At 37.6% G+C, this 16,467-nt stretch overlaps 2 protein-coding genes across 2 annotated transcripts; one reads left to right on the top strand and one right to left on the bottom strand.

Moving 5' to 3' along the window:
- Positions 1-170: 170 nt before the first annotated feature.
- LOC139978940 (uncharacterized) lies at positions 171-4,201 on the bottom strand. The gene is made up of 3 exons (XM_071989523.1): positions 4,050-4,201; positions 2,702-2,995; positions 171-2,158 (listed from the first exon to the last, which is right to left on the bottom strand). The coding sequence occupies exons 2-3, from the start codon at positions 2,850-2,852 to the stop codon at positions 1,905-1,907; spliced, it is 405 nt and encodes a 134-aa protein (XP_071845624.1). The 5' UTR covers positions 2,853-2,995; positions 4,050-4,201; the 3' UTR covers positions 171-1,904.
- Positions 4,202-5,469: 1,268 nt separating this feature from the next.
- LOC139978939 (eukaryotic translation initiation factor 3 subunit J-A-like) lies at positions 5,470-13,100 on the top strand. Its single transcript, XM_071989522.1, has 8 exons — positions 5,470-5,666; positions 6,238-6,326; positions 6,903-6,981; positions 7,475-7,584; positions 8,342-8,441; positions 9,342-9,506; positions 10,564-10,637; positions 11,216-13,100. The coding sequence occupies exons 1-8, from the start codon at positions 5,654-5,656 to the stop codon at positions 11,324-11,326; spliced, it is 741 nt and encodes a 246-aa protein (XP_071845623.1). The 5' UTR covers positions 5,470-5,653; the 3' UTR covers positions 11,327-13,100.
- Positions 13,101-16,467: the final 3,367 nt, after the last annotated feature.

Raw genomic sequence — 16,467 nt, 5'->3', positions numbered from 1 at the left:
CTTAGGATGATATCCATATTGAAAATTCCCTGTGGGTGGGGGAGGGGGGATTGTGATTAACATAAGGGATTTAACATTTTTTTTCCTTTAGAAAGGGAAGTGACAATAATTTCACTTCGGTCATATATGACCATATGTACTTGTAAAGAGAAAACGAAGAGATTAAAGCATCTTTTTGTAATGCTTTGATGAATTTATTAATAGCCTGCAAACATTCCAAAGGCAAACATGCCACCTTTATGCTATCTTATACGAACCAAATAATTTAACATCTATGAGAAAAGTAATTGAGAAGTTCTACCATGTCTTCAGTTTGTTGCAAAGTTAAAAGACATTGCACCTAAATTGGTCTCACAAAAAAGGCACCTGGTTGAGTGTTAACACAGCCAGCCTCACATGAAGATCTGAGAGTGAGAAGTACAAGCATGAAGAAAGGAAGGGTAACTACCCACACATGATTTCAAGTCTAGAGATACACAAATTGTCTGCTATGAATGATATATTTGTAGAAAACACACTCAAGTGGCCCTTATCAGTTTTCACTATCAGCTTCAAAAGGTCAACAGGTTATCTTAAAATGGGCTCAAAATTGGTCTCTGTGATTTATATTAGATGGCTTTGGCAGTAGTTGTGAAAATATTTCACGGTGTATGAACAATGTCATGTAACTCTTATTCATTTATTAAAAGGTATGGTTAGTGGCAGATTTGATTTGCTAGCTCAAAATTGGTAAAAGTTGTGTCTATATTGCATATAGGAAGACTGTTCTTTCTGGATATTGAAGAAAATACTGTAAAATCCTTACCCAGTGAATAATTGGTTGATGCCCACAAGGGAGTGCTTCAAATAAGAGCTGGAAATAGCTGATCTTTTCTGCTTCACACTTAATTCTTGGACAAATTTAACTCCCTTTACATTAGTCAAGGAATCACAAAGCCAACTGGCTTTCTAGTTTGAATTGTATCAATACATTCTAAAATTTCTTGATACACTGTAACTTGCCTATCAATCAATAGTCACAACATTCCATGTGCCTCTGTTTGCAACCTTAGTAATCCAATAATAGTTAATGATATATGAACATTAATTTAACCAAGAATTAAACAAAAGTTGCCACAGTTACATATCGTGTGCAGCAATCCTGTAACTATCTGTTAAAGAATTGTGACCTAGAAAGCATACAAGAAACATCGTAGATTGTAATGTAAGCATCAACTGCATGTATTTACTCTAGTGAAACAGAGTGGTAGGGAGGTTAGATGTTCTAGATCCAACAGAGCTTAATATATCCATCCAAAGTGAACAGAATTCAAGAGAAACTCAAATAATCAATAAATTTAAAGTAGATGGCTGTATATGCTTTACAATTCCTTCATAAAGCCATTTTCAGCTTCAGTAAAGCCTCTCCCTTCAGGCCGAATTATTTGATATTAAAAGATGCAAACAACTAAAGTTATTTCTGATATGTAGTATTCAAATTTAAGTGAATCAGCAAACAAATAAAAAGGCTGGGAAATTACAGGAAGTAAAGGGCAAAGAAACTTTAGGTGTTATGGGGATTGAACTTGTGACCTTGGGATAATAAGTCCTTTGTTAAATCAACTAATCAGTTTAGTCAAGTTTAGTTGTGTCCCTTTGCCAAAGTTGCCAGTCAGAAGGAACAGTAGCCTACCTAGCATACCATGTAAGTGGTATGACCCCTTTCCCTCTCCCATTTCATTTAATACAGTACTTGTTTATTGTTAGAGGATTTTTCAGTGATGCTCCTCATTAAAAACACAACCATTAGTAGATTGAGAAGCTATTGTAGGCAAGAGTATAGAATGGCACAACATGACGGTCAATTTTTGTATATTGAGACTGGGCATTTGGCTATGCTATCTATCTTGAGTGATATTTTTTCATCATCTGTGGCTGAGGTGATCTTTCAGTTCTGAAATTTGTTCTTGGACCTTTTGACCCATCACCTCGAGTTCGTTGCAACTCTCTGATAACGTTGTTTGAGAGTTTTTTAGATAGTTGTATGATTCTATTAGATCAGTTACTCTTTCATAACACTTGTCAACTTCCGAAAGCTGGTCCTGAGGTTTCTTGTTTTCTTCTCCTCTTGGTCTACTGGAACTGCCAAGATCTGACTGTTTACCTGTTGCTGCTACACCTGCATGAAAATAAAAGTGCCTTTTAACCAACAGTGATGTACTGTAGCAACATTGAACTTAACCAGAAAGCTAGGCTTAGTGATTCTTTGCCTTATAAATTTAAAATTGAGTATGGAATCACCTGATTGATAGAGCAACTGAGGAAAATGTGTCCTGAAGTCAAGTACCAGAACATCATACCAGATGACTTAATCATTGCAAAGGTATTATACTTCTGAATGTTGATGACTGATAACAGTCATTAGTGAACTGGAAAAACCCTCTCAGCCACTTAAAATAGGAAAGCTCAAATCCTATAACAGTGACACAGAAAAGACATCATAGAATTGAGTTTGCAAGCTTAAAAGGTTTCCAGACTTTGACCTCTGTTAAATTCAAATGACCTTCCATCATCATAATCATCACCATCGTCGTCATCATCATCATCATCATATTTGGGCAAAATTTTGGACAATATCTGTCACTAAATGTATTTTTTGTAATAACACCAGTTTTACACTTCATCTTTGTAGTAACTTTGATCTAAAACAGAAGATCTTTACCTGAAAAATGAGCAACTTCAAGCACCTGGGATGACTTAGCATTAACTGTGAAGAAGTTGAAAGCAACATCATCAGGTTCAGAATTTGTCAGGTCTTCTAAAATTTCCTTGAGATCTGGAGGCTCAGGTCTTTTTTCAAGCAATTTTGGCATTTCTACTGAATTTTTCTACCTCTGTAAAGATATCTTGATAGAGTATTGTACTGAAATAGTGTCACAAAAGTGGAAACTTGGCTGCAAAGTAGATGTGGGCTGCAAAGTAGATGTTTCCACCTTAAAGATGAGACTCCTGCCACCTGTAAATGCAGTCAGGAAAGAAATCAGAGGGTCTATTCAGAATTTGAGAGCTAATGCAAACATGAACCTAGCCTCAAAGTGAACACAGATTTGTTTTTTTGAACTTTGTTTGACAACACATTACCACTAATGAAAAGTTTGATTACATGCTTAGCATGTGGCTCACTAATCCGAGGAATAATCTTAACACAGTTCTCGTAGAATCTTAGGCCTGGAACTACTAGGGCTATGCCTACAACATTACAACTTTACAAGGTAATTCCTTGTAATGTCATAAATTTTTAAGTATTATGTAAGGTTTGTCAAACATACTTATGCTGGGATAATCATAGTTCACATATGCTTAGCAAATAGCCACAACGCCATCTTTGGGCCTTGACCTACTGTCCTGTAACGTGAGGCTAGGCACCTCTGACGTGCACATAATCACAACATTGTTACACCTGAACAATTTCATCGGCTGTATGTCCATGGAAAACATCCTTTGAACTAAGTAATATAAAGGCGACTCCCAGTCAAATTTTTGGCATTGGATTTTTGATATCTTGGACAAAAATCCTGTTTCTGGATGAGGTTTTCTAACATTTAACTTCTATGATTTAACATCATCCTTGAAAGTTGAAACATAGAATTAGATAGAACCATGAAAACATTCACAGGCCTCAAAATTCCACATTTTCTTTAAGCGTATAGTTCCTGTGCATAACGCTTGATGTTAAAATTGAAGGGGGAGGGGGGAATGGTCAACATCATGTCCCTGGTGTTGTTGGAAAAAATAGGGTCACCTTACTTAAAGACTAGTATTAGTATTAGTTACTACTAGAGCCTAGTAGTCGTAGTACATTACCAACACTACCGTCTATTAGGATTAGGTCTATATGATAGTTGTTACGTGGTTCAGTTTTGCGAGAATACAATCTCGACACGGTTGGAATTTAGTAAGCCAACATTGCCTAACGGTAGAAATATGCAGTTTCCGAAATAATTTTAGTTTTCAAATAGTTTGAATGACCTTCGAAACTTAATTAAAAAATAACTGATATACCAACGCACATTTTGAGTCTTAAATCTTCATAACGATGGGTCCTGATGAATACGATACACTATCGGTGCAGACCAACAATTTCTATGGTGCAGACTAAATGGTTTTGCTTAAATGGGAAGTCTTTCATGGCATGGTTTCGCCCACAGTAGACCGGTGCGCCCAAATCTACTCAAATGACAACGTCCAGATTCTGTAAAGGCATGCCCGAAATGTCCAAATATCATGAAAATGGTCCTACTGAATATCATAAGATTCCAAACTTAACTTTTAAAATGTTAAATTGGAAGCCACCCGACGTGTATAAGTTGTAATCTATAAGCCCTTGGCGGGTTTCTCCAACATATGTCTTTTATAAACGTCGTTAAAACAACAGCTGACTATTATTATTATATTAGTATAATAAGAGATATGGTCCACGATCGGAAATTTTGCCAAGTAAAACTTATATTGTCAATATCAGTGAACATTCTGTTAAAATGGCACAGTACTGTAGGAAGCTGGGAAGGGGCTATATATAACGTAGGCTGTTTTGTACCCTTTGTGACCTTCAAGAAAATTGGATGGCAGGTCAGACAGGTGAATGGGGCACTTAATGTCCCGCCTAACGACGAACGGGATTGTACCCAGCATCCAATACCAATTTGTTCTCAAGTTCTGACAAGAAGGTAAACGCTCCGGCGATGCATCTTCACTGCAATGCAGCCAACATACAGTAGTTGGCAAACTTGTTTCGGGGCTACCCAAACTCTCAAGTTTGCCAGAATTATCGAATCCACAGAGGACTCCGCTCAAAATAAATAAATAAAACATGTAACGAAGCCTTATCAATCGGTACAACCCTCCTTCAATTAGTTTGAAGACATGTACGTGGTCATGCACGTTTTGAAGGTATGAGGCAAGGATCAATGGATCTGATTTTTAGGGATAAGCCATTAGTCATGGATAGTTGGTGTAAGCACTCATGTTTTCGCAGAGAGTAAGTAAATCTCACCCTGCATGGGGAGTTAGTTAAGCGAGTTAGCTATGGATGGTTTTTCATCAACATTTGATATGAATGTCAACTCGAAATTTTCGAACTCGAAGTTACGTTGCTTTTCTAAAATATTTTCGTTGGTAATGTACGATTTGATGCTTGCTGTTTCGAATGCTTGGAACACTTACGATATAACATCAAATCTCACGAGAATATGCGCACGTAAACCGTTTGTGTTTAATTGAAAAATAAGCAACAAAAACATTATAAATATGTCAAATACTGAAATTGTGTTATAAAAAAATTTATTAAGTTTTATAGGTCAAAATTAAAAGAAAAAATGTAAGAACATGATTTTAAGTAAAATCATAAGTCAGAAAATATGTGTGAACAGATTCTTTCTGGTAACACAGGCGTTTACGGATTTTCAACGTGCTATCATCCCTACACAGTACAATGCTGGGTTAAAAAGGAATGTGCGCTAGTATGACTTTGTTAACCTATCAGCCATACATAGTACACTAATTTGATAGTGGTGAAGCACTAACAGCAAGCAATCTACAAATGACATATGTTGCATGTTCCTAGAAGAAAACGCTTCTACACATCTGTTTTTGACAACGTACATTAAAAACAAATATGACAGACTGGGGTAGGCTATTTACTGTTCATACAGCTTATATTGCCTTGATAATGTAATAATTCTAAGGATATACGTTAAAACGCCGCACACAATTTCCGTAGCCTAACTTAGCCTAGGCCAGACCTTATGCTAGCAGACAAGTTCCTGAAACATACTGAACGAACGTTAAGCCTAGCCTAGCCTAAGTATGTACCCACAATACAAAAACATGGTAGTATAGATGCTATGTAACATTTTTGGCCTAACTTTAGAATCCGTACCATATGAATGGGAAAGCTTACTTCGAATCGGCAGAATAACAACTGTATAATCCGGCTGAATGTGTGTGCTCAATAGAATAACAGTCAGTGAATAGGTGCGTCGCGTGAATGATTCGCTGGAATTAATTAAAGCGTTAGGAAGTAGGGAATATGGTTAGTTGGGTAGTTGAATGGTACGGATTCCAAATTAGTACCAGAAACTGGAAGGAAATATTTAAATAGCCTAGGCCTAACAAAAAGTTACATGTGTGATGATAAAAAAAATATTAATACTACTTACTAGCTTAGGCCTAATTCAAAAATTTGTATGTGACTTTTAGATGCCGAAGATTTTGACCCTGATGCTGGGTTTCAACAGCCATCGGTTGTTGGTGACAAATGGGACGGAGAAGATGAAGATGATGTCAAGGTAATTTATATCTAATTAAAATATTTGTTAATTAGACAGTCAAGGGATGCACCTGGCAATTGGAAGTATTCCGTAGGACTGACATGACAAGGATCTTAAGGTAACAAGTTTTTTACGGAGTTACTGTACAAAACCTAAGATAGTGTGAAACATACTATAATTTATTCTCCAGCACTCTTCATTGGTGTGCAAATAATACTACTTTCTAGTATATTTCTCTTATTGAATATTAAGCAACATATGCATCTCATTCCAATAGCAATGTTGATAGCCATCAGCATTTCCTTTGTGTCTATCCACAACTTCCTTGGTATTCTCTCTCCCCTTCCTTTGCTTTACAAAAGGCAGTTCACCACACACTCTCTGTACTAGTGTACCAATATATAAGCAGTTACTTTATTGCACTATGCCAACTTCCCATTGTACTACCTCAAAGCTATTTTTTACCATCATGTCAACATGGTTTCTGTTTGGTAAATATTGATATTGGAGGAACTGAAACAAAAGACCAGTGTTTTACATCACTTATAATGTCATGGGTTCATTTTTCTTCTTTCTGTTTCCTTTCTATTTTAGGATGCTTGGGATGATGAGGATGAAGAAGCCACAGAGGGAAAGGAAAATGAGAATAAAGAAGCAGGGGACAGTGAATCTGGTAAAAAGTTGCACTTTAATTCAGTAGTGATGCTTTGAAGTAAATTAGAAATTGCACAATATGTAAGGTATAGGGGAATGCAACATGGATCTAAAGATTAAAATGTGTCGGAAAGATAGCGGATATAAAATGAGCTTAAATGTGGGAGAGTTTGAATATGCGGTGGCTGAAAAAGAAAGTTTGATATTCAAATTTGTTACAGTATCTTAAAATATTATCTCTTACATTTAAAGATGACATGGTATATCACTAAGGGAGTTTTCTACATGCCCACATTATATCAGTAATATATTTTTTTGACATGCAGTAGAATTTTAAGTATCTCACACAATGCCCCTGCATGCCACAAGTTGTGTTTTGTGTTCATATCACAAAGTGACAGTGTGTGGTAATTTGTTATAATCCACATATATAGGTTCCATTCAAACCCTTTTCTTTCTATCATTTTTCAAGTGTGATTTATAAATATTTTCAAACATCTGTTCTACTTCAGCTAAAGCTTTCCAAGTCAAAAAGAAGAAGAAAACAAACCTTGAAGAGGCCTTGAGAAAGAAGGAAGAGAAGAGGAAAGAGAAACTAGAGCAGTTAAAAAAGGAAGGAGAGGTCAGTCTCTAAAACTACTAACAGTAAAAAGACAGTGATCAAAGTTGCGTATGAAAACGTTCAGGCTTGTCAAACACATGTATGCTATATTAGCTCAGAGCAATGTGTGAACTGAGTTCTGGTAGTGAAAATTAAGTATATTTAAAGAAAGGAAAATAAAGATTAAAATGTCATTTCAACATAGTTTGAGAATGCATTCTTCAGTTAACTGCATCTTTTACTAGCTGGTGTTTGCTAAAATTGCCACTGTAAATTGACTTTGTGAAACTGACAGTAATTGAACAGTGGGAGATCTCCCAGTCCCTGCACCCAACATTTTACCACAAAGAAACATCTCGAACTACACACGTAGGTAAGGCTCTGTCATTGGTTTTACTTTTCAGTCGGAAAATTCACCAGTGTGTTAATTTCAGAAACAACAGCAATGCTGGCTTATTTTGGTGTGTGTATTCAGTAGATTTATCATTTGCTTAAACTTTCACTTCAACGCAGGAGTCAATGTTGACTTTTTGGTTTTTGTCTTTTGTTTGTCTTTCTTGTCTTGAAATCATGGCACCCTTGCCATATTGATGTTTATGTTTATGACTGTTTTAATAAGCTTTTGACTAAAGCGATAAAATTTGAGAAGGAATATGTTCCTCGTGCTTTTCCCTCCTAACATCAAAATCTCATAGCTGTCAAGCTGTTCCAGGATTATGTTCAAAAGTTACACTTGAGAAAGTTAATTTCAGTCAATTTATGTTTCTGTTGTTTACAGTCAACAAAGGAACTGTCCCCAGAAGAACAGCTTGCAGAAAATCTTAGACAAGAACAACTTCAGAAAGATGCTGAACTAGAACTGACAAAAGAAATGTTTGGTAAGTTTGGTATAAACGGTGCTTGTATATTTTTAATCTACGATGACGGTCGCGTACATTTATTTGATTTGTAACTGGCAAAGGTTTGTCTATTGTGATCATATGATAGTCACTATGTGACAGAAAATTGAAAGCAAAAACAACAAATATCGTGTGAGAATCTTTGTCTGTTGATAGGTACTGTATGAGAATGGGACTGTATGGGAAAAGTTGTATTTAATTGGTTAAAGTTAATCTAGGTATTAAATACAGAAAATATCATTGCTAATTTAACAGTGTTATTCTTATAGCTTTGAAAGTGAGATTGTTTAGGCTGGTCTTTAATAAAATATATAATATATAATCAGCAGTTATTTTTACGACGCTTATGTGACCACAAATGTGGGAGAAGCCCGCAAGGGCTTATGGCTTGAAACTTACATTTTTGGGCGGCTTCCAATATCAACATTTTAACTCAAATTTGGAATCTTTTCAATTAAGTAAGTCATTTCAGATGGGAAAACCGTAGATTGCTCTCGAATGAAAACCCCAACTAACTATGACCTGGCCAGGTATCGATCCCGGAACCTCTTGTTGCTAAGCCCCATTGCTTCAAATGCCACCACCTTTATCCACTCGGCCATCTGTATTTATATGTTTTCAGTGTTCATGAATACTTTCCATTAGTCTGACATCTCTTTTAGCTGATTTCTCTCCAAACGTGTCGCGTAGTTAACCAGTGTCTCACTCAATCCGACCAAACCCTCCCCCCTTCTCCTCCTCCTCCTCCTCTATTCTGTATGTTTAATAATAAAGTCTGTAGTTCTCTCTTGACAGGTAGTTGTGATCATTTGCTGGGAATGACATGTGGTATTCTTCTTCTATATTATTTTTCAAAATTTAATATTTTTTATAATTCAGATGTAACTACGTTGGCCGAGGATTCTTTGGACGCCCTTAACCCCACCACAAAGGAACAGTTTGACAGATTTGCAAGACTTCTAAAAGCCAAGCTGGAAACTTTAGAATCTTCACCTTTTTATGTAGATTTCTTAGAAGATGTAATGAAAGACTGTTGTATAAATTGTAAGTCTGCCAACTTAGTAGAATATGGTAGGGTAAAGGGAATATGGTAGGGTAAAGGGAATATGGAAGGGTAAAGGGAATATGGTAGGGTAAAGGGTAAAGGTGGCCAACTTGTGGTCAGGAGACTACACCAGGTTGTCTGGTGTGACTTGTCAGATCTCTCTGCTTGGAACTAATGTGTATAATATTAATAAAAGTAGTAATCAGGCAATTATTTGCAGGAAACTTAAGCGACCACGAATGTGGGAGAAGCCCGGAAGGGCTTATGGATTACAAGTTTCACATCGGGTGGCTTCCGATTCAACATTTTAACTCAAATTTGGAATCTTTTCAAATCTAGAAAGTCATTTCTGATGGGAAAACCGTAGATTGTTCTTGGATGAAAAATCCACTTTACTATGAACTGGCTGGGGATTGCTAAGCCTCATTGCTTCAAATGCCATCGCCATTATCCACTTGGCCATAGAACCATATGATTTACATATCAATAAATCCATATAAGAGACACTAACCCGAATATCAATGTTAGCTTCATTATTCATATATGACAGTTGTCTGTGAAGAACAACTCCCTGGAACAGCTATGAAAAATGTTGCTCCATTTGAGAGACGTACTCAAAGAAAAGATTTTTTGATTTTATTTACATATCTACCAGTAATGACTGTGTGACGTGTGTTTCCTTTAAATATTCAGTGTACATTCTTAATTTCTATATGACCAATATAAAAATTTTAAAAATTCTGTAATCATGTGTTTTTGGGGAACTGCGTATTGTATACTTGTTGTTTTGTTAGTTCACCTCCCATTCTTATTGTCATATTTTCAAATCCTGGGCATTCATAGCCGTAACTACAAGAACAACTTTGAATGTGTCTATTGAAAGGTTTTTGACCTCCTGTAAACTATGGCTTTAATTTCTCAAAAGGTAAACCCCTTGTTGCATGGGTATACTACCAGTCATCACTTGGATGTGGTTGGGAAGTTATTACAAGTTTTGTAGACATAATTATAGTACATTAATCAACATATGCTGTTTTCTCTTTCCCTATTTTACAGTGGACACCGACTATGTTAAAAGAATTGGAAATAGTGTAACAGCGATCGCAACTGAAAAGGCCAAAGCACAGAAGGTGAGCCCATCGGTTTAATTTTAAGGGAGAATTATATATTTGTAGTAGCAATGCTAGATACTCCCTATCTTTCTAAGAAACTGGAAGAATTCACATTTCACAGCTGTCGTTCTTGATGTATTTAAGCTGATAAGTTCCATGAAATTGTCAAGGAATTTGAATTAAAACAGCAACTGCTTTGCCATTTTATGATGTTTATTACAGATGTACTAATGATTGTCCAATTTAAGGAGGGAGGAAATGCAAAAGATTAATTAGGAAGGTCCTGAGATAAATCAGTGCTGATTGTACCGCGAACAGTCTCATTCCCTCAAAACGATCACAATTTACTCGACAGCGATGATTAATATAAACAATACGTCGATACAATTTATCCTCTTATCACAAGACATCTTTTACTCAAAACGATGTCAAACCCGGAGAGGATATTTAGTTAGATTACACGAACAGTAACACAGAGATAACTGGCCTTCTTTGCTTGTAAGGGTCAGCTACAGCGAAGTTGTGCCTCGTCATTGAACTAAAATGTTAATTGTTTTAACAGTCAGCTGCTTCTTGTTCCACTTTCTCCTTGACAGGCTGCAGTGAAAGGGAAGAAGAAGAACAAGAAGGGCGTGTTGGTCGGAAGTACGAAGGCAGGGAAGATGGATGAACTGGATTCCTACAATGACCTGGAGGACTTTATCTGACATCGATCAAGTCTCTAATTCATATCAGGAGCTATTTATTTTTTGACAAATTGCTATTCGTCGAGAAAAGAAATGTGGTCTTCCGAAACTGTTTGGATTCGAGGCAAGCCTTAAATGCTGCGTACTTCTTGCATGCTATACTAAAACAAGTTTATAGTGCCATAGACCTGCCTCTCCTCGCAGGGGATATCGACGGGAAATTTGAGATCGTTCAGAGGTCTTAGGAATTGGTTACTGTGGTAGTTGATTGGATACAGGTAGTATCGAGATGGGTGGGTTGGGGAGGGGGATTCAACGTTATTCACATAAATGTGGATACTCACATACTGAATGATCAGGTTAAATTTCTTCCGTGTAAAAGGTTGTTTACACTGGCTTTTATTTATCATGATGAAGTTTTAAAACCTGCCTTTTCTTTTCTTTTTTGTTTCTTTCTCATTTTAGTTAAATCTTTTCAAAGTGCTTCTTCAGAGTCATACCCAAGGAATAACTTAAAGATGGAAAGTAAATGCATTTGTGTACATAAATAGGAATATGAGATTTATATGTTGTTAAACTATATCTTAGCTTGGGTGAAATATTCCATGGTAAGGTTTGGCAATATTAGAAGGAAATCTGGTTCCTCAACATTACAAGGGCAAACAGGATATACATTTTTTTTTGCTTAGTTCAGTTATGTGCACCCAGAGGATTAGGAATTATATTGGTTCCGTGGCAAGCCCATCCTTCTGAAGATTGACGATGAAGGAAGGCCCAGTTAATTCTTCTCTTTCCTGAGACTGTTATGAGGCAAATTTGTTCTGTTTCACTTCATCACTTCCCATCCTGGTTCAGAGATCACCCAAGAGCACCCCATCCTGATGGATTACAGCATCATATCCACCCACCTCCACCCCCTTCCTCACCCACCTGCTGGAAGGTGCTACATGCTCTATGAGTTTACTCTGTCATTGATAAGTTTCGTCTGTTTAGTTCTTTGGGTTGAGAGGTGGGCTTATAAGGGCATTTTATACGGAGTGAAGTATTTTATGCAGGGTAGGATTTAAAGGTAGTGGGAAGAGTTATTTATGACAATCATAGTTTAGTTGTCATGGTAGTGTTTTCTGTTAATTATGAAACTGAAGGGTATATTATACAAGAGGTTAAGAGAAGTGACATCTTGAATCCTTGTAATGTTGAGGTTGAATATGTCATAATGTGATTTTGTTTCCCAGCCCCCTTCCTCCCCAACCCCCTCCACCCCAAAGTCACTCTTCCATTACCAAACTTCTACAACCAATATTGTACTTAAAGCAATTAAGTCATCAACTTTTGGCCTACAGCATTTGGAGGGGGACCTTCACCATTTTTTGCTTTATGGTAATGGGTAGCAGAGGGGTGGGGTTGGATGTAGAGGGTGTGGGGAAACTTGTGGCTATGCCACTTGTTTACTCAATTCCAGGGACATATTGCTCTTTTGTGAGTCTTTCATTTCTGGTTTAAGATATACACCAATGGAAGATATCTTGTATCATACTAAGTTGCATTGCTGAGTGATGGAAACCAGCTCACACAGAGTCATATTGACCGCCCTTTAAATGATAGAATTTGCTGGCTAGTATCGAGTCAAAGGCCTTGGGATGTGAAAGATGGTATCAATATTCCTTATGAATACTGCTACTTTGCCATACTGGTGGGCGAATAATCAATTCTGACAAAGTATTACTGTATTAAATGTCTAAAACAAATATAATTGCTTGGAAATATACAAATATTTTGTCCAAAGTAAACTGGAGACTTGGGTTTGTCTCCTTTTTTGTGTGTTCTTGTTATGGAAAGGTAGAAACACATCTACCGTGGATAATGACCTACTTCAATGGCATGTAGTGATGGGAGGCAGGCGTTGTTCCAGGGGTGTACACACCTCCCAATCACACCCCCCCCCCCTCGTGAAAAGGAGTTATTAGCCCAACCGTGTGCACATACATAATCATTACCCGAAATATTCCTCAGAATGCATCATTTCACGAAATTTCTAAAATCGTATTTTGTTCTGGGGGAGGACACCCTTACATGGGAGTCTGCATCAACTTCAGGGTCACTTTTCCCCCTCCTCCCCCCTATCTTTAAATCTTGGATCCGCCCCTAGCAGGAAACCGGTCTGTCATTAAAGCCTGAGAGTTTAAGAATGGGGCACCTCTCTCCGTTGAATGTCCGGACAGCCTCTGCGATTACGTAAGACAGCCTCATCGAGATTTTACTAGGTCTATGTCGCATCGGCTTCGGTAGAGAAAACTGAACATATATGGTTTTTCTTTTTATCTTGTTTTTATCTGACAGGCTCTCGGCAGTGTGCAATAAATTTAGACTGCTATGGCACAATTTCAACAAATGTACCCAATCAGGGGCTGAGGCAGGAATTGGCCATTTGAGTGTGCAAATTAAAAAAAATAATGGGTGTGTTATTTTTGTGTCACAAAATCATGATGCCGAAACTTCGCAAACATGAAGCATTCACCCATACGGCCAGGTTCTTTGGGACCTCTTGTGGGGGGTCAACAGCTCCTGTGAACATTTACAATTTGTGGTTATCTGAGGGCAAAATTCATGCTTTTTGGACCTATTCTAAGTGCCTTTTAGCAGTTTCATATTTCAATGAAAATGGATTATTGCTAACGTAAAGGAAACTGTTAACAGAAACCAATTTGTTCTTCAATACAATTTATTTTAAAATATTATGGAGATAACCTTTAAATGCCACAAAAAACAGCCTTACTGTGAGTAAGATGTTCTTTATTTATCTTGTTTCAACTTCAATTGTAACACTAATGAGACCAGTTTTTCCAAACACCAAAGACATGCAGGTTTTGAATTCGTATGGTGTACATTTACCCAAACCCTAATGCATGATATGTGTGGAGTTTCACTGATGTGGGCCAAAGCAGATTTGAAGTCGAAAGGAGTCCATGTCTGTCTGACAGTATGCCACTCTCGTAAACTGACCTAAGTGGTACGTACACTGTATCCATATGCCTTAAGAATTAGGGATGTTCTCAGCGCAGTTTGTGCAGGAGGCTATACTAGCATGTGCTAGAACACGTTTAATAAAACGTTAAGGGCACTGTGATATCCCCAGGAACCCAGCTCATTTTAGTGTACGAATATTTAACAGGAATATACCCGACGTTAATCTTGGGCCAATTCCCCATAGCTATCACTTTGTTCTTCGACAGACCAGCGATGACAGTCGAAAAAACAATTCAAGAATGCCATTGCCAAGTACGCATGCAGCACGGGCGACCCCCCCCACCACCTCACATGTATGCAGGGACGTAGCTAAGGCCTGATGATTGGGGGGGGGGGGGGTGTAGTGGCTGAAATTCCAACTGGATGGGTTTTGGAGTCAGAAAATTCCGACTGCTGCCTTGTACCCCCCCCCCCCGCACTCATCGTCAACGATACGGTCAGTGTCAGTCAGACACCCCATCTCTCCCCCATCGAACTTTTTTCAATACATTTGTACCTTATGGGGCAAAGTTTTTGCTTATGTTGATGGCACTTCTAAACTTCCGTAGATTAACATTGAGTGTTTTAATTGTATACCATAGAGACAATGTATATCCCAACGCCGTAGCCAGGAATTTGAAAGGGGAAGCACTTTTTGCAATTGATATGGGGGAGGGGTCTAAGGGGAGGGGGTGTCCCCCTCCCCTTTGAGATTTTTTGGAACAATTGAAGGTCCTTAGATGCGATCTGGTGCAATTTGTTGCCAGTTTCATCATTATCATATGATATCATATTATCAGCAGATTTTGTTTCCTGTTTGAATTCTTTTACATGTTCTTTTACATAATATATCAGAAAGAAAAACATAGTGCTCTTTTACAATATTTCCAGAAGGATGATTCTTGTTTATTGTCCAATGTCTGGACTTAAATACATTTGACGAACTTAATTGATGGACAATATAAACTTTCATATTTTGTAAGACAGCCAGATTTGCAGTGGCCTAAAAAATATCGTTATCTCCGTGTATTAACAATGTAATAATTATTTATAGGAAGTGCGTATCACGTACGATTGCTAGCTTAGCTTCATAACATGCTGTTGGTGCAACAACTTAGGACGAATCATAGAATTATACGGATGAGAACGAACTTATCGTCGTCGTTGTGCGTACGGTTCGTGACATTCCATCGAGTGAGGTTAGGTAGGCAATATGTATTTTATTACGCAGTGGCCAACTGTAGGTTTGAAATAGGCTATAGGCTAAATTTATCTAATTGCATCTGCCAAACTAAGTAAGTAGTTGAATCAGTAGGCCTGCATGTTATTACGATTATAATCGAGTTAACGCAGCTGACGAGTATTCAAGATCAAAAGAGCACTGACAAAATACCATGCTAAAAAAACAACAGTTTGTAAACATTTTCTTCGACACTCAAAAGGGGGAGCAGTCGCTCCCCTGCTCCCCCTGGCTACGTCCCTGGTATATCCTGAACTTACTTTAAGCTAGCGAACAGGGTCGCCCCATTCAATAGCAAAATTAATACATACATTTACCGAATTGAAGCTGGCGAACGTTGTATTTTTTTAGAGTATTCAAAATCATACGAAGTTTTGTATGGAGGAGTATAAGGATCGCGAGATACAATTTCTCAATGTGACGAGGAAAACGTGGTAAATATGACTGATTAAAGGTCAATTTTGATCGAAAATTTCATGTCACTCACAAATTACAAGAACATATGAAAATAAGAGTGCGACAGTCAGAAAAATTAGAGCGCGACAGTCGGAAATTCCGAACTGAAGCTGGCGACAGTCGGAAATTCCGACAGTCGGAAATTCCGACTGTCGCACTCAAATTTTCCAACTATCGTCACTTTTACCATGATTGGGGGGTGAGACACCCCCCACACCCCCCTCTAGCGACGTCCCTGCATGTATGTAATTTAGAACCTCCTGCAAGCTGATCGAAGTTAGTCTCTTAGATTCATATTTAACGTCCATGATTATGAATTGTCAATTGTCAACAACTCTGTAACTGGACGACATACATTAATCTTGGAGTGACTCGAACTGGGGACCTTATGATGTACAGCCACATATGATGATTGTGTAAACGTCTATGATAAAAGTATACGATGCTGTTCCACAAACAC

This window comes from Apostichopus japonicus, chromosome 13 (genome assembly GCF_037975245.1).
Source record: "Apostichopus japonicus isolate 1M-3 chromosome 13, ASM3797524v1, whole genome shotgun sequence".
NCBI classification, from domain to species: domain Eukaryota; kingdom Metazoa; phylum Echinodermata; class Holothuroidea; order Aspidochirotida; family Stichopodidae; genus Apostichopus; species Apostichopus japonicus.
This window is presented reverse-complemented; position numbering and strand designations above follow the sequence as displayed.